A 24,012-nucleotide genomic window follows, 5' to 3' on the forward strand; every position below is an offset into this window, starting at 1 on the left:
TTTTGTGTATAACTCAAAAACTAAGACCGAGCGGCGGTAACATGTATAGAGAAAAGTTGTTCAGAATGATGGCCTTGACAACATATGTATTTGAAGGTCATCAAAATCGGTGAGGAATTGCTAATGTAAATAATTACCAAATTATTTCGAAAAAATGGCCAAAAAAATTTGTAGATTACATATTTTTCGGGATCCCCCGATTGATTATCGTGGTCGGAGTCACAACAAAGCTATTTACCAAGAAAAAATATCATCAAAAATATCAATTTATGAAAACATCAAAATTCGGAAAAGTACCAATTGTAAATAATTACCGTAATATTTATTATACAGGGTGTCTGGTATTTTTTTATGGGATGTTTATGAGCAGGTAGAGCGCACGAAACTGAACAGAAAAGTCCTTACCGTTTTTCCATTTTCGCAATAGTTAACAAGTTAGTGACTTGTAAAATTTTCTGTATTAGCCCGGCCTACCGGCAAATGCAAGCGTGCTGAGCGCCCGGCCGCGGCGGCCGCCCCTCCCCAGCGCTTGAACCTTGAGATTGCTAGGCGCACGGGGGGAGTTGTTACAACAAGCGACAATGGCTACGCACAAGCGACGCGTAACGCTAAATTCTCCATTTGAGTTATGATAGTTCCTTACGTTTTTTAATGAAAATAAAATGTTCTAACGACAAAAAGTATGTGTGTACGTGTACATACATGTGTACAAAAAATATCAGTTTTAATGCTTAAAGAAGTGATTACTAAATTTATTTTTTTAATAAATAACAATTATTTTTAATAAAAAATATTTTTTTGATGATAGTCTTAAACGTCGTAAACGGTCATTATAAATTTTAAAAGAAGCTGTTATCATATGCTCGAAACAAAATTTATGCTTCTTCAAAAAACATTAGAAAATTTTATCGATTAAAATGGAAATGACAACCAAATAAAATGTTTGTTTCAACTTTATATTCTTAATTAAAAATTGAATAACTAGGATATTTATATTTTTAATAAAATTAATCCTTGTACATACATACGCGAGCTAAAGAATAATCACTTCGTGACAGGAAAATGATTATGCCTTAGTTCCGCGATTTTATATCACTATTACTATTTACGCTGATTACTATACACGTACACGTAAAAAATATGATTCTAGTTTAAAAAAAATCAATTATTTACTTTTAATTGTATTTTTTTAAATAATTATTTTATCTTTAATGACTGAAAAGAGTATTCTGTTGATAATAAACACCACACTTTACATAAAACAAATAATGTTTAACATTTTTGCGTATGTACACACACATACACACACACACACACACACACAAATTACACACAAATTACAAACCAATTCTTGAATTAAGGAATAATCATTTTCCTGTCACAAAGTGATTATTCTTTAGCTCGTGTATGTATGTATCCCCCCCTCCACACACACACACACACACACACACACACACACACACACACACACACACACACACACACACACACACACACACACACACACACACACAAACATTTCACACTAAAATTTTCTTAAATTAAATAAATATTGTTTATAAGTTTTCAAACATTTAATAAATTCATATATTCGTAAATTTACACGGAGAAAATTTTGTAGTAAAATTATGTATGATTTTATTATTTATGATAGTAACCACGAACTGTAAAAAGAAATTTCAGAGAATTATATCATATATTAAGTAGTGTAAATATTGTCGTAATTTGATAAAAAACATAATAAAAATTTTCATAATTTCTTCTTGGCCCGCGTTTACTACTTACCATAGTAATTTTTACCATAAAGTTTCTTCCGTGTATTATAAAAATCTATCACAAGGATTAATTTTATTAAAAATATAAATATCCTAGTTATTTAATTTTTAATTAAGAATATAAAGTTGAAACAAATATTTTATTTGCTTGTCATTTCCATTTTAATAGATAAATTTTTCTAATGTTTTTTGAAGAAGCATAAATTTTGTTTCGAGCATATGGTAACAGCTTCTTTTAAAATTTATAATGACAGTTTATGACGTTTAAGACTATCATCAAAAAAATATTTTTTATTAAAAATAATCGTTATTTATTAAAAAAATACATTTAGTAATCACTTCTTTAAACATTAGAACTAATATTTTTTGTACACATGTATGTACACGTACACATACTTTTTGTCGTTAAAAAATTTTATTTTCATTAAAAAAGGTAAGAAACTATCATAACTCGAAGGGAGAATTTAGCGTTATGCATCGCTTGTGCGTAGCCATTGTCGCTTGTTGTAACAATTCCCCCCGCGCGCCTAGCAATCTCAAGGTTCAAGCGCTGGGGAGGGGCAGCCGCCGCGGTCGGGCGCTCAGCGCGCTTGCATTTGCCGGTAGGCCGGGCTAATACAGAAAATTTTACAAGTCACTAACTTGTTAACTATTGCAAAAAGGGAAAAACGGTAAGGATCTTTCTGTTCAGTTTCATGCGCTCTACCTGCTCATAAAAATCCCATAAAAAAATACCAGACACCCTGTATATATAAGAAAGTTGCATGTAACATTTTTTGATAATTTTAAAATTATAACTAAAGCATATGTTATGCAACAATTATTAGAAATTTTATCTCTTGTTGAATTTCCGCTTGTAAGTTTTAATTTTCCAAAAATATATTTACTAAAATTATTTATTAGAGTTAGAATATATTATATATTGAAATTTGTTAATCAAGATTTAAAAAAAAAGAGGGAACCAGAAAAACTATTATGTTGTCTCATACTTAAGAAAAATATAATATTTATCTTTATTAAAATATCTTCCCCTTTAGTCCTTTCTCTTTATTAAAATATCTTTCTCTTACAGTCTTATTTTTTAAATTACTAAATTGCACGCCTTATATCTATATGTACGTAATCCCAAATAACTATTCTAAATATTTGACAAATTATCGAATTTTATTAATTTAATTATTAATGCTTTTATATATAATATAATGGGAAAATTTATTAATATTTCTGTAATTTGTATATTAATTTACATAATGTAGCTCTAGACATCTGATATTACTCAAATTTCTTCTTACATTTTATTTGTAATATTCTAGGGATTGCTGAACAAACAACTACTATAAAAGGAATAATCTTCAACTATCAAGGAATATCAATCAAGTAAAATAAAACATTTGAAACAATTCAACAAGTCATCAAGTGATTTTAATCGAAAGTCATAAACATTCTGGATTGTTGATTCTGGAAAAATTTATAAATTAATTTTATAATTATTTTTATAATTATTTTTAATTAAATTAATTATCCGTGATTCTCTTTTAAAAAAGCCATATAAACGATTTTATTGTTTAGTTTTCTGCAGTTTTTTGCTTATTGCTCCTCTTGCTGCACTTACTTTGTGTTACAAGAGTAACTATCATTGCAATTGAATTTTGACAGCTGTCAAATTTGTAAAGAAGGTTATCTATACAATTACCGTTGAAATTTATTTTTAAAAAGTAAATAAAAAGTTAAATAGCACGTGTGTAGCGCGCATCTGTGGTGTCTAGTTTAGTAAATAAATCACGTAAGACTATAATTATATTTAATCTCTCTATAATTGTATATAAATGTATATAAATATATATATATAAATGTATATAAATAAATATATATATATACTTACACATAAATAAAATTGTATTTAAATTAAAAACATTATTAAATGTTAAATTAATTTTTTTTCATACAACTTTTGTTTCATGATTAAACACGTAGATCTTTATTTTACTATTCACTTATATTTACTATTCAAATTAAACCCGTGTACAACTAGCAATATGGCGGATTTTTTAGGCATGAGATCAAAGGCACCTACGCTGAGTGAATCTATTGTTCCTACTTATACTGTGCCGTAACTTTTGATACATTTAGCGCGAAAATTTTCAAAAACGTCGACTAACAACAACACATCCGTTTTCAAATACGGATCGCTGTATTCACTGTGACGTGACAGCCGCAGGCTGCTGTCCGTCACAAGGCCCTGAGGCCCCTTACGCAATAACATCGAGGGCCCTGCGTCCTCCCGCTCGGGAGCGGACGCAAAAGCGTATTCTCTGTACTTTTGTGTGTGGCGTCCCACGTGCTGTCTCTATAATTACGTGTTAAGATTTTTGCGAGCGTTATACCGCGGGTGCGGCGGAGATCGGTGGCTGTGAAGATCTCCTTGTAGTTGTCGGACGTCTCGTCTCCACGGAAAATCTTCCCGGGGATTGCAGAGGAACGGACAACGAGGGAGTCAAGGAAGACCCTTTCTAAGCGGGGGTCCGCAGGTAATGCCGCCCTTATCTTGCCCACCGTTTGTGCCATGTAAGAATTCCGATACTGCCGCTGAATCACGCTTTCAGGATCCAGCGACGGCGCGCGAGGCCGACATCCCGACGGGGCGACTGCAGACCCGATACCGCGGGAAGTGCGGCGAAGGAATCACGACAACTCAAGATCCGCCGACGCCCCGTCGAGGAGGAAATGACGCCCCGAAGGCGGAGGATACGGGCGAAGAGAAAAGAGTCGGCCGCGCAAGGAAGCGCCAGGATTCCCGTGCCCGGGGCCCATAAACATCGACCGCCGTGCGTGGATCGATCAGCCGGCGACAGCGTGGGCACCGCGCTCTGCGCGAAAATCGATTTTCGCGAAATCAGCCAATAAGGGCCGGGAACGCCGGAGGCAAGGTGGGGCGCGCCGCCGAGCGGTCCCCGCGAGATCCAGGATTCCTCACTCGTGCTGCGGACGTAGCGATTAAACTGTGTGTGTGTGTCCCGAGTTCCCGAGCCGAGTGTAAGGAAGGGCGCAGGGACGAGAGTCATCCCGACCCGGAGGAGACCAGCCGAGGAGAGGCGAAGTGGTGAGACGAGCGTCACTCACACTGTAAAGCCACCGATTTCGCGGGTTGGGCGAGCCGCGAGGAAATCGCGCACTTGTCGCAAAATCTCGGCGTGTTTATGAGAATCCCGAGCTCGCGGATCCAACGGAGCATCGTCGTCTCGCCCGATCGCGCCCGTCCACGTGATTTCGCTACGTGCCGTGTGTTTCATAATCGTTTCGCGTTGCGTGTGCGTCCCGATCCGCAGCCGAGTCAATTGTTGTTGCGTCCGGTCGTCGTGTCGCGGGTTATTCCCGCGCTGTATCTTGTCGCGTCGTAGAAGACTTTGTTCGTCAATGTTGTATAATTTGGTCGATCGCACTGTGACTGCGAGCCCTTCGGGGAGTATATTCGGATAATTATCGACGCGTTCGTCGTATCCCGCCGTACTGGCGAATCATTAGTAATCATCGCGCTTATCTTCGCGAGAATCGTTCGAGCACGGGAGAACACGAGTCCGTCGCATGTCGCGCGGGCTCGGAGTTGCGATCCGTCCCGTTCGCCCTTGGCGAGGTCACCCTGACGGAAGTCGGCGTCCTCCAACGACGCCGAGTCAAGCGTAAGACAAGTCGGAGAGTTCCCGCGTACGCATCATAGCCCGCTCGTTCAACATACCGTTCTCGCAAAATTTGATATCCAGCGGACACCCGCTGATAACGCGCGCGAGCCACCACCGCTCCGCAGAGTCGTCCATTTCTGTATTGATTACGATCAAATACAATTGTTATTTTTATTTGTTACATCTGTGTCGTACAAGTAATTCTCTCGCCTTCCCGATTCCATCCGCCCGCACCGAACCTCCCTCTCTGCCATTTGAGGGCTGAGCAGCTGGATCTCGGAGCCGCTAACGTCCCGGTCGCCTAACGTGCGCCCGTCTCTCCCGAAAGTCGAGTATCCTCACATTTGTTTGCGAGTTGGTGAATACAGAGTGGTACGCTTAACGTACCTGGCGCCCAACTTAGAGTAACGTCGGAAAACCTCGCGAGGATAGTCGCCCCGACACCCGGGCGGCTCAGGGCCGCGACCAGGGACAGAGGCGAAGTGGGCCGTCGCTCGCGAGCGGCGGTTACATCACTTAGCGTTAGAACGGAAAACCGATGCCACATGTTCTCGGCGTGCGCGTAATCGCTCTCGGATACAGTATTGCCCGTCAACAAACTGAAGAACGATTCGCGCGGCGGCAAACACGTTTTCTTCACTTTTTCGACGCAATCAACGTACTCGTACGGGAATACGCCTTTACGAGTCAATAAATCAAATTCTTCATTAGATAAGTGTGAAAATTCAGAACATACAATTTTTAATTTTTCTTTACCAAGAAATAATGCCAATTTTTCGTGATTAGAATTGAGAAATTTATACAAATCTATGAATCATAACTTTACGTGATTGTGTGTGTCTAATTCGTCAGCTGTACTTATAATATGCTTTGTGAAAGAAATGTATTTTTCTTTTGTGAAAGTACATTGATATTTCCTCTGAACGCTATGGTTATTTCCTTGATAATAAAGTGTGAATCGCATCCGCATAAATTATAGCTAACTACCAATATGTACCATACATTTCGATGATATAAATTACAAAAAGAATGTGCGGGACCGCGGTAACGACCAATTAGGTCACAATAATCGCACGTGTATCATCCGGCGCAAACGGCTTATCACAGATATGACACTGCGTCGCGCTATGATATGCCTCCAATGCTTTTTCGATAACAAAATAGATTTTACACAATGCGCTAGTTCTCCGAGTTATCTGGCAAATCATGACATAATCTTTATCGTGACGAAATTGATACGCCAATAACGCGTCGTCGTCCAAGCAGTGTACATAATATTCTAAGCTAAATACTTGATGCTGGTACTTGATGCGGAGTATTTGGATATTTCCATATCCTCCTTCTCCGTCTTCTCCAAGGTACACTCTAGGTCGGCATAAATGACAAACGATACACGCTCCTTATTGCTTATATTGCGGAAGCTCATTTCTCGTTTTCAGCAGGTAGTTCGATGGCACAGTCGTTCATTTTTTGGCAGTCTACGCTGTGGACATCCAACTTTTCTTCTGAACAAAAATAGTATAAACATCTGCAAAAATAAATAAATTTTTTATTTTAATTTTATTATAAAATAAAAAGTCTTCTTTTCATTACTTGTATACTTACCAGTCACAAATGTGTTTTTTGTGTTCTTTCTTACTCAGTTGCGAACTCACCAGGCGGGACAAATTTTGAATGCACGCAAAGTTGTCTTCGTGCGGATCTTGCACATACAAATTGGCGTGCTTCTCTTTCTTGTCATTGGAGAGCCGCAGCGGAAGAATTTTATTCTTTCTTATCTCGTAGACGTTGACTGAAATGTTGTTGAGTCTCTCGAATTTTCTAATGTCTTTCAGAGTGATCGGAAACTCAATGTCGCCGAAATTCAAGACGCTTGTATAATGAGGGTACGATGACTCCCTTTTTCTTTGAATGAATTTCTTTCTGCGGGATATAGAGCGGCTATCACCGACCACGCAAAGCATGCGTTGTTCATCGATTTTACGTTAATAACCGCACGCTCTGTCACTATTTTTTGCAGTAATGTCACATGACATCCCGCACGCATAGGATTATATTTGTTTATATTTACAGTTAAATTTAATATACGCGACAGTGTCCATCACTATCGCGTTCTTGAAATTCTTCGATCAATGTCAACGTGGGCTCGATAACGCACCGCTCCTACCACTCGTTCAAGTTTGATGTTCTAAACAGATCACTATTTTTTGTGGTAATACTTTTATTGGCACGTTTATCGCCTGTTACAAACACCGTTAAACGCGGTGTTTACTTTCACACAGCTGTGTTTTCAAAGAATATACCGCCAGCGTCTTTTAAAAACCTTCGCGATTCAATTTAATTTGCATTGATAATCGCACCTGTCAAAACGCGATTCTCAAACGCGATATCTATTCTTTGCCACACGAGTCTGTTCGCGTTATCACTCGCGTAATTACGTGCACGAAACGTCGTTGTAATCATGTCTTTTCACCTTCAAGTCGCGCGATCCTTGCCACCAAAGTTTGTCTCTACCCAACTTGGGTCGAAGGCGCTTGGCGCGGCTATGTTCCTCAAGTCGTTCGATGTGCTCGTCGCATCGCTGCAACCACTCGAAACACTCGTCCAAGGTAACGACCCTGTCAGTTTGGTTCAACAGCTCGCGTTCCTCGTACTCGAAATGTTTCATTTCTTAGCGTTTTTCGCACTTTTTAAATAACTTCACATTCTTCAACAGGACACTTGCACGTGACACGTCCACATAATTTGCAGTATCGCACCGAGTTTTGCACTTTATAGTGCATTTGCTTGCATTCTCTTTTGCGCGAAATGAAAAAATATGCTCTTATCCTATGCTCTAAATTGTTATTATTATTACCATCGTCTTTAGAATCATAACAATAATAAGCATTAAAAAATCCTCGTACGCGTGCAACATATTGTTTTTTTAGGATTTTCAAAAAACACTTTAGTCATGTTGTTTACCAATTCGATACACCTTCCAATACCAGTAGAAATTTTATTGTACATAGTATCGGATGTATATAGCATCTCGTCAGCGACTTGTTTTGCCCAATAATAATTATAATGTTTTAGATACACGATTTCATCGTTCCGAAACTGATTCAATATCGTGATATATATTTTCCGCCTTACGTAATGAGGCCAATTACAAATAAAATTATTGTTCATACACACTCTATCTATTGCAACGCGTTCAAGGATTCCACGTATATCAAGTTCTCGATCGCGTATAAATTGCACTGGTGATATTCGGCGCATATGTTTCTTTTTCTTCCCAATTTTCAAGCGGTTCATTGTTGAGAACATGTCTGATATTTTCAATGTCCTCTTTGATGTTGTATGGTTTTATACTAAAAGTCTGTACAATGCGCAGAGAGGTCTTCATTTGTGCACAGTACAATTGGACACGTTGCAATTGCCCACTATGCTATTAGACACAAAACATTGCACATCGTTCAATTGCGCACCGTTCAATTGCGCACATTCGTTTGGACACAGTTCGATTGGACACCATTCGATTGGATACCGTTCGATTGGACATTGTTCGATTGAACACAGTTCGATTGGACATCGTTCGATTGGACACAGTTCGATTGGACACAGTTCGATTGGACACCGTTTGACTGGACACAGTTCGATTAGACACCGTTCTATTGCACACAATTCGATTGCGCACCGTTTGAATGCGCACCGTTCAATTGCACACCGTTTAATTAAACACCGTTTAATTGCACACTATTCAATTGCACACTGTTCAGTTGCACACCATTCAATTGCGCACCGTTCAATTGCACACCATTTAAGTCGCAAACCCATGTGGTGCAGTGAATGCTTTACACACACGCACGCACGCACGCACGCACACACAGGGGGATGCAAGGGGGCCTTCGGTCCCCCTCCCACATCCACCCCGTCCAAATCGCTAACCAATATACACATTGCAAACGCAGCCATAATGTATGAATATTTAATATGCGTTTGATTGAACCGTGTGCAATTGAACGGTGTGCAACTAAACGGTGTGTAAATAAATGGTGTGCAACTGAACAGTGTGCAAATGAACGGTGTGCATCTTTCCATGTACAAATGATCGATGCGCATTTCTTGGTGTGCAAATGAGTGGTGGACAAGTGAACGATGTGCAAGTGAATGGTGTGCAAGTGAGCGGTGTGCAAATGAATGGTGGGCAACTTTTACATGTCCAAGTAAACGGTGGGCATTTTTTCGTGCGCAAATATCTGGTGGCCGTGCATTTATACACCGTGCATCTCTACATAGTTCAGTTGCACATCGTGCATTTCTACACCGCGCACTTCTACACCGTGCATCTCTACACTGCGTATTCCTATACCGTGCATATCTACACCGTTCAGTTGTATACCGCGCATTCCTACACCGTGCATCTTTACACCGTTTACTTGTACACGGTGCATTTCTACACCACTTATTTTTACACTGCGTATCTCTACACCGCCCATTTCTACACTGTGCATCTCTACACCGTGCATCTTTACACCGCGCATTTCTACACTGTGCATTTCTATACCAGGTGTCTACATACGTATTTTTACGAGCATCTCGTTTTGCGTGGAAAGTCGCAAACCCATGTGGTGCAGAAAATGCCTCGCGCACGCGCACGCGCGCGCGCGCGCGCGCACACACACACACACACACACACACAGGGGTTATAAGTGGAGCCTTTGGCTCCCCTTCAGCACCCACTCCGTCCAAGTTGCTAACCCATGAACAGTGTACAGATACTCGGTGCAGAAATGCGTGTAGAGATGTTTGGTGTAGAAATGCGCGGTATATAGATGCACGGAGTAGAAATGCGCGGTGTAAAAATGCACAGTATACAACTGAACGGTGCAGAAATGCACGGTGTAGAGATGCACGGTGTAGAAATGCGTGGTGCACAACTGAACGGTGTAGAGATGCACAGTGTAGAAATGCGCAGTGTAGAGGCGCACGGTGTAGAAATGCGCGGTGTAGAAATATAGAATGTACAACTGAACGATGTAGAGATGCACGGTGTAGAAATGCGCGGTGTATAACTGAACGGTGTGCATGTGTAACGTGTCCAAAATTTGCGTTCTTTGTGTCCAAAAGTCACTTTGTCCAAAATTCCTGTGTCTAAATGAACCATGTCTATTTGAACCGCGTACATTATTTTGTGTCTATTTGCAACGTATCCATTTGCACTGTGTCCAATTGTACTATGTCCAAGTGAGTCGTTCCCTATCAATCATGCACTCGGCACTCAGAAGGCTGGAACATCACCCGTATAGAATAATAGAATAATAGAATAATAGAATAATATTGCATAATGTTTGGTACGTTCGTTTAACGTAAGAAGATCCACATGTGAGACAAATTTTTCTACATAGTCGGTAAAGCCTTCGCTGAAATAATTCGCGGAATCGCTAAAGACTGAAAATTAAATTTACCTTCATCATTTAGCATATCCTCATCGGGATTTTCAAAATCATTGTCCATGATAACGTCTTTGTCGTCAAACAATTATGATGCCTTCGTCGTCCGAAACAATCACGACGTCTTCGTTGTCAGCATGATCAGCTGTATTAACAATACTTATGTTCGAGACTATAACAGTTCCTTTAGAATTTTAACCTTTCCTTTTTTTTGCTCTGTTTTATCCGCGAGTAGTTGGAGCTGCTGACAGCCATCGAGCTCCTTGTAGTTCATTTCTTCGATGCGCCTAGTCGCGCGGCGCTGTCACTAGCTCCTCACGTGCGCGATTTTCATTTTTTCGCATTGTGGTAACTATGCAAATAAACATGCCCAAAAAAGGGCACGTCCAAATCCATGCCCAAATAAGTCTCGAGATCTGTTCCCTTACCGCCCCTTTTTTCGCCTCCGATCGTAATTGTTTTACGATGCAAAATTCGCCAGTCTCTCGCAGCCCGGCACCGACATTAGATAGTCCCGCAGATCTCTCGCGTCATCCGCCGATCCTAGCTGCGGGGATTCACTTCCATTCCATCCATAATTCGGCGACCATGTCAATTAATTTTTACGTTCGAGTATTCGTGTGAATGTGTGAGTGCATTACGTTTATGCGCGGGTGACCGTATCTTTCCCGCGAACGTCCTCTGCCTCGTGCACAAGATCTCCGTCGGATCGCGCGCAAAATTTCCGGATTCGCGAGAGCTTCTAGAGATCTAGAAGCTCTTCAAGATTTCCGCGTCGGTTACTGGCAACGTAATATCGGGACGTGTCAAGATTTCCGTCAAATTGTAAAAGATATGGTTCGCCCCTCGCTCCGAACGTCCGTTTGTTAATAAATAATTAACGTTTGAGTGACACCATCGTCTCCTTTTTCTTCCTATCACCCCCCATGAATCTACCGCATTCCTTACTACTCGCTTCGCGTCTCTATCGGGACGAATCCCGGCATTCTCTCCGTGCGATCGCGTTTACCCTACGCACGCACAAACAACTTAAATACGAATGATTTGCTTGCATCGTAGGCTTCGCACCGACTGTGGTACCTCGCGCTTTTTGACCATTATGTATTTCATCTGTAACTCTTTGTCTCTTTGTCTGAACCGGAGCATTCGTCATTTCTATTTATATCTTTACAATTACAAAGCGAGTCGTTGTTTTTACAAGCAACCTGGTATAGGCGCTAGAGAGCTAATTGCAACCTTTATTTATAAACGGTTGAGGCATCGGCGCTAAAACGCGATCTCGAATCGTGTTTACAATTTTGTAGCCGCCGGCGACACATTTTGTCTATCGCTAATAAGATTTCAAAGATTTTTTTCCCAGCGACTTCCTGTTCCTCACACATCTTCCCTTATTAAAAAATTATGACCACGGTAGTGATAGTGAGCAAGAGCGCGCGAGAATAGTATTGCGGCGGATAAAATCGAGAAAGCGCGACGAGTAGAAATGAGAGCGCGCGATGGGTGGGAGTGAGAGTGAAAATTGAATAAGAGAACGTATGTTATATGTCGCAATAAACGCTCTTATCTTTTTTCACGCAAGCACGGTGATGATCGTGAGTAAGAGTGCACGAAGATAGTACCGCGATGAATAGAAAAAACGGATAGGATATTTTTAATATCAATACCCCTAATAAAAACATGCCGGATTTACAAAGATATCCCCGAAATACTTTATATTAGATAAGAATGGTTCTTCCCGGGGTTCTCGTGTGCCGTCATTCCTCCCCCCCCCCCGACGACACCCCCCACGCCAACAAATTCTTTTCATACGCCAGCACCCCCCCCCCCTCGAAGTTCGCGAATTAAAATCGGCTTAGTATTTCTACTCGTATTCGTTCGCTGTTATTACGTGATTCTTTCTATGTAAATCTATACAGTTATACGATTTTATTTTTTAGGACATTTTTAATTATCTTTTCCAGGATACTTTTTCCAACCTCTTTTAGGGCTACAATATAAGTAGTATCCGTTTGCCCACGTCAATATTGACCACGTAAATATTGGCCACGTCAATATTGACCACGTAAATATTGGCCACGTCAATATTGACCACGATCCCGATTGACCACGGGGTAGATTGACCACGTCAATAATGGCCACGCATCATTATTGGCAACGCGTCAGTATTGGCCACGTCCATATTGGCCACGCGTAATATTGTCCACGTTAATAATGCCACGTCAATATTAGCCACGCGTCATTATTGGTTGTGTCATTATTGGCCATCCGTTATTATTGGCCACACGTTATTATTGGCCACGCGTCATTATTGGCCACGCATCAATATTGCCCACGTCAAAATTAATCAATTTTTTTGTTTAGCGTAAAAAATCACAAATACATGTGGTGCAAAGAATCCTTCACACAGTGAAAGGCATATTATTTCGATAGCGCACATCCCAATAGCGTGAGTGAGTTCCAGATGCGCAGCCTGATAAAACAAACACAGTGTCAATCAGACAGAAATAAATTCGTGCAAAATTGTCAATGAAATTTTATAAGCATAGAGTGTTTATTAAATGTAGTCAAATATAAACGGGGAGGGAGGGGCAGAGAGTGTGGTTGGACCTCATTACGCGTAGAAAGTCGCAAACAAATGTGGTACAATACAAAGCGTGGACACTTCTTCGATGTGACCGCACAAACACATACACACACGGAGGGGTGCAAAAAGAGGTTTCACCCTCCTTCCCGCACCCATCCCATCGGTAGGGGTGCCCTAAAAAGTCGCAAACCCATGTGATAAGTCCGTTTGTTACTGTGTCCGTTTCGCACTGTGTGCGCTATCGGGATGTGCGCTATCAGAATGTGCGTTATCAGAATGTGCGCTATCGGGATGTACGCTATCAGGATGTGTGCTATCGGGATAATGTGCTTTTTACTTTGTGCGCTATTGAGCTAATATGCCTTTTTTTATTGTTCGATATCGGGACGTGTGCTATTGGGATATGCACTATCGGGAATTTACTACATCTTTATGTGTGCTATCGGGATGTGCGCTATCGCACTGTGCGCTAACGGGACCCTTTCATTGACGTAACAAATATTGATGTGATCAATATTTACGTGGCCAATATTGACGTGGCCAATCAGGACTGTGACCAATATTAACGTGGGCAAACGGGACGCTCCCTACAATATAACAATTACTTTTTTCTTCTTCCAACTTTGCAAGCATTCGCTTGAAGAACTTCTTTATCATTACCATTTTTCTAGATCGGAAGCATCTAAAATGGCCACGTCCGAAATGGCCAAACGTAAATTTGACCACGTTTAAAATGGTCACGTTTGAAACGGCCACGTTCAGAATGGCCACGGAATATATCGCAAGAAGTTCGATTTGCCCATGTCCGAAACGACCACGTTCGTAATGGCCACGTTCGAAACAGCCACGTTCGTAGCAGCATTCCGAACGTGGCCATTTCGAATGTGGCCATTTAGAACGTGGCTATTTCGAACGTGGTCAAATTTACGCGTGGCTATATCAAACGTGGGCAAATTATATCCACTCTTCCAGATAATTTTTTAATTAAAAACTATTTATGACTCACTCATATATATATTGTGACATGGCAGTTCCGCTGCCGCGACGAACAGCGTCCCTCCCCCGTCACAAGCTGGGAAATCGCGTCGAGCGGAAAAGCGAGAGGCGAAAAGGAGATCTCCCAGGAAACTCGCGATGAACCTAGGAATTAGTTTTGAGTATTTCGTTTCTTTTCGGTTAACGCGACGGGTGCCTCACTGCGTGATCAACAGAGAGTTCGGAGGCGAGCCAGGGACGAGTGTGAAAGGAGGGACGTGCCGAAAGGCCCGATTAACGGCAGCCAAAAGCGGGGGACCGCTGAAGAGGCGAGACGAGTCAGCGAAGCGCGAGCGAGCGCAGCGTGACCGGAACAGCCGAGGCCGGTAGATGGAAAATCGGCGCCTCCCGTTGATAACAGAATGGCGGGCACACTGGAGGCGGAGACATGGAACCCAGGGTCACGGAATCGCCTCCGCGGACTGCGCGACCCTCTCGCGAGAAGCGGAGGACGGCGAGAACTATCGAGAAGCGCCGGAGGATGCCAGTGGAAAATTCTGTGTTCGTGGGAGATCCGTAGGGCCTCCGGAAGGATTTGAGCGCGCACGATCCTGCGGCCACAGAACTGCTCGCCCTGTTGTGATTGGAGTCACGCGATGCACAAGGGCTAACGCGCGGGTGGCACTTACTTGGACATGGTTCAAATGGACACGGTGCTTTTGGACACGATACCTTGCGCATGGTTCAAATGACTACGGTGCATTTGCACACTGTGCATTTGAACACAAAAGAAATTTTATTAAAAATGTACACCAGTTATATGCACACGTAAAATTTGACCATCGGATATTTGCACACGAAAAAATGCCACCGTTCACTTGAACACGTAAAAGTTGCACACCGCTCACTTGCACACCATTCACTTGCACACCGTTTACTAGCCCACTCATTTGCACACCAAGAAATGCGCACCGATCATTTGCACACGAAAAGATGCGCACTGATCATTTGCACACGGAAAGATGCGCACCGATCATTTGCATACAGAAAGATGCGCACTGATCACACAGGCACACAAAAAAAAGTGATTGGTCCGGCGGACTAGACTAGTCAAACCTTATGTATTTCGACCCGCTGAATCCGAATCCAAAATCAGAATTGCAAAGTTAGCTCGCATTTCCTAACCTCAAAAAAATTTTTTTTTTATAATGTTGGTCCGGCGAAACAGAATAGTCTATCTTTATGTATTTTGACCCGCTGAATCCAAATTCAATGTCAGAATTGCTGCATTGGCTCATTTTCTTCTAACTTCAAAAAAACATCTTGTAAAAGCAGTTTGGGTCACAAATGTATAATGTTTTTTTGTGTGCCTGTGTCATTTGCACACGGGAGGATGCGCACTGATCATTTGCAGACGGAAAGATGCACACTAATCATTTGCACACGGAAAGATGCACACCGATCATTTGCACACCGTTCATTTGGACACGGTGCTTTTGGACACCGTTTATTTGCACACCGCTCAGTTGCACACCGTTCAATTGCACACCATTTAAATCGCAAACCCATATGGTGCAGTGAATGTTTTACATACACACGCACACACACTGGGGGTGTGTATGTAACTCCTAACAGCCTTCGGTCTCCCTCCTGCACCCACCCCGTCCAAGTCGCTAACCCATGTACACATTGCAAACGTAGTCACAATGTATGAATATTTAATATGCGTTTGATTGAACGGTGTGCAATTGAACGGTGTGCAACTGAACGGTGTGCAAATAAACGGTGTGCATCTTTCCGTGTGCAAATAATCAGTGCGCACCTTTTCGTGTGCAAATGATCAGTGCGCATCTTTCCATGTGCAAATGATCAGTGCGCATCTTTCCGTGTGCAAATGATCGGTGCGCATCTTTCCGTGTGCAAATGATCGGTGGGCATTTCTTGGTGTGCAAATGAGTGGTAGTCATGTGAACGGTGTGCATGTGAGCGGTGTGCAATGAATGGTGTGCAACTTTTACGTGTCCAAGTGAACGGTGGGCATTTTTTCGTGTGCAAATATCGGTGGTCAAATTTTACGTGTGCATATAACTGATGTACATTTTTTATAAAATTTCTTTTGTGTCCAAATGCACAGTGTGCAAATGCACCGTGGTCATTTAAACCGTGCGCAAGATATCGTGGCGGAGGAGAGGACGACTATCGGTGAGGTGGCCCGTACTTTCGCGACGAGCTTATAAAGGCACTGGCCGGCGAACCACACCGTTCTTGTTCTGCATCCGACGTAGATTAGTGTTGGTTTTGCGTAAGCCGCGGGGCGGCCTCGCGATTTTGGGTACCGTCGGATTCAAGCGATAGGGGCGATATCGTATCAGATATTGTGGCCACGGAGGAAAGTGGATCGCGTTAGCGGTTCCCTCAGGAAAAGAGCGACCGCGTGCACCGCAGAGCTCTCGCCCGTGCGAACTGTGTTACGCCGCATGAAAAAAGTAGTCCCCGCGGGTGCCGTTCGCGAGTATTGCGTCGCGCAAGTATCTTTTTTGTTAGGATCGGTATTGGGAAAAGCAAGCGTCGCGGGCCGAATATCCGGGAGCGCGTAGTCGTTATCCGGTCAATTCTCTCGCGACTTTGCGTTCGCGGTCCATCACTGCCGGAATTGTCGGCACGTCTCGCTCGCCCGAAGTAAAGTGTATTGTGCATAATGGAAACCGTGATCGCTACGGGACTCTTGGAATTGTAGAGCCGGTTCAAATGATAGGCGAATACAGCGATTTGTATTTGAAAACGGATGTTTTGTTGTTGACCGATATTTTTGAAAATTTTTGTGATAAATTAATTTATCGAAATTTACAGTCCCGACCCCGCCCATTACATTACCGGGTTTCACATAAAATGCTATGCTTAAAAATACGCGTTAATTTTGAGTTATTCGCCGACAATGATGTGGTTTATCGAGCGCGGTATACGCAGAGGTCTGAGTCAATATTCCGGCAAATACGCGTGTAAAAAGGTCGGAGCGCATTTTTTTTTTTTTAAAGTCGTAAAGAGGAGGGGTTTAAATCTCACGTCGGCATTGAATGTAGTCCTCACGAATGCCAAAAAATTCATCATTTAAACATTTCCAACAATTTTCTGAAAATAGTTGCGGAAACGCGCTGATTTCGCCATTTGGTCCGCATTTCTATGCAAAGCCAACGGCATTGAAACCTAATTCCACGAAAGATTTCTATACAGCAACTTTTATTAGATTCGACGAAGATAGTTATGCTTTCTGGGCTTGTGAAACCACAGTTTTGAACCCACAATCAAATTATTTATGTCGTACTTTTTAGGTTACCTGCTACAAACTCACGGAACTCGCAACTCGCAACTTGCTCGTGATGATTTGGCTATACCGGACAGCATTGAGTTGTCACGAATCATGATGATAGTAGATGGTTGTGCTTATCATATATTTCGGTCCTAGAGAAAATTACTCGGATAGCCATTATCGTAAACACCCATAGAGAAATAACAATCGCTTTTATATTATAGAATAAACTCAACATTGTTTTTGTCAATTTTAACAGATAAATTCTGTGACTGATAACAAGGAACATTTTTATTGCGTGAAATTGAAAATACGTGCACATTGTGTTACTTTTTTTTTCAATAATTCTAAAATATTAAAACATCACTTGAATTAACACAACAGAAATATGTTAAAGTAACAAACAAAAGTGTTAAAGAGGTTCGCAAAAACTGCCCGTTTTTCGGCCCTCGATTTTAAAATTAATTCATACGTCAAATGATAGCATATAATAAGACATTATTAAAAAAGAAGTTTTACGTTGAGCATACGTTTTTGAGATATAGGGCTGAAACTTTTTTAAAATAATGTCTCATCATAAGCTATCATTTGACGTAAAAATCGATTTCAAAAGCGAGGGCCAAAAAACGGGCAAAAAGTTTACTTACTTTGTGGACCCTCTCTTAACATAAAAATTTTAACAAGGACCAATTTTAACATAAACACAAAATGTTTTTTACTGTGTACCATTACGACGAGTGAATTTCTGTACGATCGATATAGATATAAAAGACGAGCTTGGCAAAGGAATACCATTTTAATCCGGGAGGTTAACGTGGCACTTTAAACAGTTCCAGTAATTAGTTTTAAACGTTAACAAAAAAGTTTAAATAAAATGAATTCAACATAAATATCATGCTAGAGAAGGAGGAGGAGAAATGTTATAATTCAGCAGACACTTGAGGCGGAGGGATACCATGAGTTTTCATCGAGTCGTCATATCAACGCGGATACGGAATCGAGAGTTTTCTCAGTGGATTATTCAGAAAAGCACTTCCTTACTTGAGTAAAGGTGTACGTGCGTTTGGTAAAAAAGCTTTACGTGCTGGTATTAATTTGATAGACGATGTTGAAAATAATAATCCGTTGAAGGAGGCGCTCAAAAATCGATTCAAAGAATTTCGAAGAAATCTTAAAAGAAAAGCCGAAGAGAAAATTAAAAACCTAATAAAAGGATCAAGATAAAAAATATCGACGATAAAGTTGGCACATCAGTTCCCTTTCGCTAATCACATCGCATCGCGGCAACAAAGACGGCTTTGCGTAAACGTCAGATAAACAAAAAGAAAGCATCGAAAAGCAGTACGCGAGAAAAAAAGCGGTTAAAAGATTGCCAAAGAAAAAAATATCCGACATTTTCTGTTAATCTTCGACGGAAGTTACGGTGTGAGAAATAAACATGTCTTTTCTTCATACTTCTCGAACGAGTGTTTAAAGAGTGAACTCGATCTTTTCTCTTTACCTTCCACATAAATCAGCATAGAGAGCTCGCAATGGATTTATTACAAACCCATAACATCTCTCATCAACGATGTCCCTATAAAATTTGTCATACTCGGTCATGGGGAAGATTACTTGGATCTCACGCATGTTAAGTATTTGTCTACGTGTAGATTCCACTCCTCTTGCAGGTGGGGAGAAAAATATCTAATGCCAGCACGGACAAAGTAGGCCCTGTAAATAATTTGTTACATTCCATGTTTAATCAAATCGATGTATATTTTAATCAAAACTCATGTCGCCTCTAAACAACGCTTACGCATACCGCGCCTACATCAAGGCTTTGTTAAACTAAGTTTCACCCGTAAAATCCTCCCACCTGACCGCCTGTCTATGAATATACGCTTTCATGAGACGCTCGCGTTACATTCAATCAGGGCAAGCGTTAGATCTCATAGGACATCTTCACTGCGACGTTTTCAATCAAGATAAACTTTTATTTAATGGAATAGAAGTTAGAATGAGACTCGTTCGTTCAAAGATTTTTTTTATCTAATTGAATTTAGTTTTACGTCAAAAATTCTTATTTTAAACCCTAGTTTACTCGTAAGAAGAGCAAAAATAACCCGAAGTGTTACTCCCGCACGCTGAAATGCTGAGTGAGACCACTGCCAAATATTCTCTTACGAGAGTAGAAGTTAAAACGTTTACGATACACACTCGGACCTTATGGCTGAATTAATAGATAACGCGATCTTCAAACAACTGCCAAAACGCGTAATCGTCGGTTTTGTAGATAACAAAGCGTTTAACGATGATAGAACGACGATAGAAAATTAAACCTGTTTAATTTCAAAAACTATGGTATAAATTTCTTTTCACTATACGTCGACGGTGTCTGTGTCCTCGTAGACCTCTACAGCCGAACTTCTCGAAAGATGAGCCGCTCTACGTCAAAGCCTATCATACATTCTTTTCAGGAATCAATATTCACTTTTTGAACGAGGGTAATTCTTCTATAAGTAGAGAAGATTATGTCGATGGATACACGCTTTTCGCTTTCGATCTCATTCTCGATCTCACTCCCGATTTATCCGCAAATTGCGCCGGACATTGGAATCTCGTAAAACATGGCAGTCTACGATTAGAAGTACGATTTGTAAAACCACTTTCCGCGACAATTAATTGCATCGTTTGTGCCGAGTTTGATAACGTTTTAGAAATCGACTCTTCTCGTTAAATTATCGTCAACTTTTCGTTGGATAACATATTTGGCGTTAACGTAAATCATACTCTACTGTTTTTTCGACGACTTTTTTTTTAATTATGTAAAAGAAAATTCAGTTTTGAACGAAACATCGTCGTAGCCACCACGATTGACGAGATTACCGGAGTAAAGTGAAAAAAAACTCTTAGAAACGGATATAGTCATTTACGTTTAAGGCTTTCGTAACGCCGAATAAAAATTCATTTCAAAAGAAACCACTGTTATCGCGATTAACACTGTGATCATCGGATCAATGGATTATGATGCCGCCTTGTTTATTTGACGAATTACCCGAGAGATCGAAACGGGGAAAACAATTGGCTTTTATGAAATTACTATGTATCGAATGGTTCGACGGTGAAGTCAATCTTATGTATTTCACGGGACAACTACGCAAAATTACATGTGGAGTCCGCTTCATCTATACCAGCAGACAGGAAAAGGCAAGTTACTTACGTAATCTGCTCTCTAGAAACGTATATAACCTGGTAGGACATTCCCCGCCATTCAAAAATTTGCCTGATGCCGACGAACGGATTTCGCGCTAACGTTAAATATCTTTGCGCATTACGCAACGCTTACAAATTTAAAGGAGTTCCACTGCTAAATCAAAATGAACAAATTTTTATGAAATTTTGTAGAAAAGTTGAAATTAGTGATATAAATTGGCTGTCAAAATTTCAGAAATCTGAACTATCTACTTATTTAGATATTAAATATTTTATTAACATGGGCTCTTATGGAAATCGATGAATTTTCAAGATTTTTTAATTTGTCGTATTACGTAGAAGTAATGAACAGATGTTAATGAAACTTTACAACGATGTATTTTAGCTGTCCAGAAAAGTACTGTTAAATTTTTAAAGCGATGCACTTACTTGTTTGAGTGAAATAATTAATAAGATGAAAAAAGTTTACAATAATCGAAGTAATACAGCACGTGTGGTAAATGTGTGCTAGTGATATAACATAAGCTTCAAATTGTTGTATTTAATTATCTAAGGGTGATATAATAGTGAAGAATGTTTATTCTCAATTTAAAAAAAAATTACTTCAGTAATGAAAATAATACTTTATAGCCAAATTTTGTCTTATATTCACCATTATTAATTTTAGATCATATACAGCAAAAAAAAGGCAACAAAATGGTCATTTGAACATTTTTCCTTACTTGAACCTCTGTGCCACTTATTGTGCCGGACCTCAGCAGAGGAACTCCCTTAAACGCTGGTTAAACGAACGAAACATTCGTCGCTCCTGGCACGCTAGTCTTTCTAGCGATCATACAGATGAAAGCGTCGATGAAAAACAAGAAAAAGAAGAAAAACAAGCAGAGAACGTTCAAAGCGAATAAGTAAAAATCAAAGAACCGTTATCCAACAAAGGGAAAAAAATTATCTTATCAAAACAACGTCATCACACATTCTTGCTAACTCCGAACCAATACCAACGTCATCTCTCAGCTCCGATAGTTCGAGTAAATAGTTAAACGTCAAAAGTACACAAACGATTCTTCTTATCCACCCAGCTTCATTGAATTCGCTGGAAATTTTATGTGCGTTGCATCAGGTAAATGTCAAGTACGCGGGAGTTTATCCAGCAGACAGATTGAGAATGTGGACGAGGTCGACAGTCATCGTCGCTAACATGGACGATCATGATCGACCTGGCGAATACTGGATCGCGTTTACCTCGACGAACGCAGAACATATTTTGATAGTTATTACCGCCCTTGGATACCAGATTCCTCTTACGACTGCGACGAAACTCAGTGCAGTATCAATGGAAGACCGAGCCTCTGCAAGGACTGCTTTCTCAAACTTGTGGACAATGTTACTGCTGCGTTTTTCTACATTTTATGTTTAACGGTTATAATCTTAATCGGTTTCTTGATCTATTTTTTTCTGATTGTGAGTACAACGATAAAATAATAATAGAAAAATTTTGTGACTTTCTTATTCGTAATAAAATAAGAAAATGTGTAAAGCTTCAAACGTGCTGCCATATGCAATTTTGTATTTATAGAAAGTAAGATATATAAGAGCAGTAATGTAACAAATAAACATTTTTATTTGTAATATTTTAATTTTAACCTTCGTTTTTTCTTCCTAAACTCTTCCATAATGCATAGTCGTAATTAGTCTTTCTTATTTTTTTCGTAATTATTTATCCGACGTTAAATTGTACATCCGTTTTAATTTAATTAGGTCTACATAATAAGAAAAAAAATTAAAAACTTCTAAATAATATTTTTTTTTTCATTAATCATAAAGCAAGCGTTTATGCTTCATCGTATTTAGTCGTCACCCTTTGTTCTTACTTTTTTTATCCTGCACTTTCCCCTCGTCTCGAACAAAATCCGAAATGAATTGCCCTCATCCCCACTCTTCTTTCAGTAGTATGCGCACGAAAAGCCTGCACATTTAGGTATTTCTTTTACCCCACTTCCTCCGACTTCCGAAAATCTCACATGTTCTTAGTCTCCATTTTGCCTGGCCCTCTCCTCCTTCGTCTTAAGCAAAATCCGACCCAATTTTCTTTCAACCCCCACTCACCCTTTCTCGGGACCTTCTCACAATCTTTACCTTCATTCCTTCGCGGGTAATTTCAATGCAAACCAATCAGAACGACCCGACTCATCACTTAGATTACATCCCCCTACCATCAATAGCCAATCAGAAGTTAAGAAAACCATCTGACTATCTTCCCGAAATAAATGGAAAAAATTATGATTTTTGTGGTTTTTTTTCATGGTTTCCGTCATGAAAATCAAATTTGCGCCAAGTTTTACTATCACATTTGTAATTAGCGCACCAAAATATGTAAGAATATGTAGTTTCATAAAAATCGGGGGTCCGACCTATACGGAAGTTTATCCGACAAAAGATTGAGAATTAATTATGTAGCTTTGCATATATATAAAGCAGCGCACTAAAGGATTAAATTATATATTAAATTAGTTAAAAAATTATTTTTTGCGAAATAAAAATATGTTATTTGCTAAAATAAGTCTCAACAAATATTTTTATTAGTTATGTACCATTTATAACTTACCTGAATGTTTATTACTTTATCGCTCCATTGCGCATTTTCATTATCGCCGTAGGCAGCTTCTTTAAAGACTTGCATAATTCCGCGCGTTTTTCCCATCGATACGGGATTTACTATTTCCAAATGCGATGGATTTCGAAGCATGGTTACATGAAGACTCTTATTGTCTATTCTAAGATTAGTTGAAGTTACGAGATGGCTAATCACGTCTCCGGTACATTTGGCCGTATCCGGAAATTCAGAATGTCCTCGTAATTTGTGAAATAACTTCTCTGGTGGAAAGTTTAGTAGCCCCGTTAATAAATTAAGACGACCACGGTGTGCAGCACACATAATCACATGGTCCAAATTACCTAGAATCGCAGTTAAATAAATTTTTACGTAGAAAATATTAATAATATAAAAATATATTATATCTCTTAAAAAGAATAAATTTAAATCTTAATAGCAAAAACACAGAAG

General features: G+C 40.2%; 1 protein-coding gene across 3 annotated transcripts in view; it reads right to left on the reverse strand.

Moving 5' to 3' along the window:
• Nucleotides 1-24,012, reverse strand: part of LOC105837687 (probable 2-oxoglutarate dehydrogenase E1 component DHKTD1, mitochondrial) — a 349,118-nt gene that overhangs the window by 227,225 nt on the left and 97,881 nt on the right. For all 3 annotated transcript variants that reach the window (XM_012682663.3, XM_012682662.3, XM_036287685.1), the window contains exon 4: nucleotides 23,554-23,903. In XM_012682663.3, the coding sequence (XP_012538117.1) occupies nucleotides 23,554-23,903 (350 nt within the window). The remainder of the gene's footprint in view (nucleotides 1-23,553; nucleotides 23,904-24,012) is intronic.

The sequence above is a fragment of the Monomorium pharaonis genome, chromosome 5 (genome assembly GCF_013373865.1).
Source record: "Monomorium pharaonis isolate MP-MQ-018 chromosome 5, ASM1337386v2, whole genome shotgun sequence".
Lineage (NCBI taxonomy): Eukaryota > Metazoa > Arthropoda > Insecta > Hymenoptera > Formicidae > Monomorium > Monomorium pharaonis.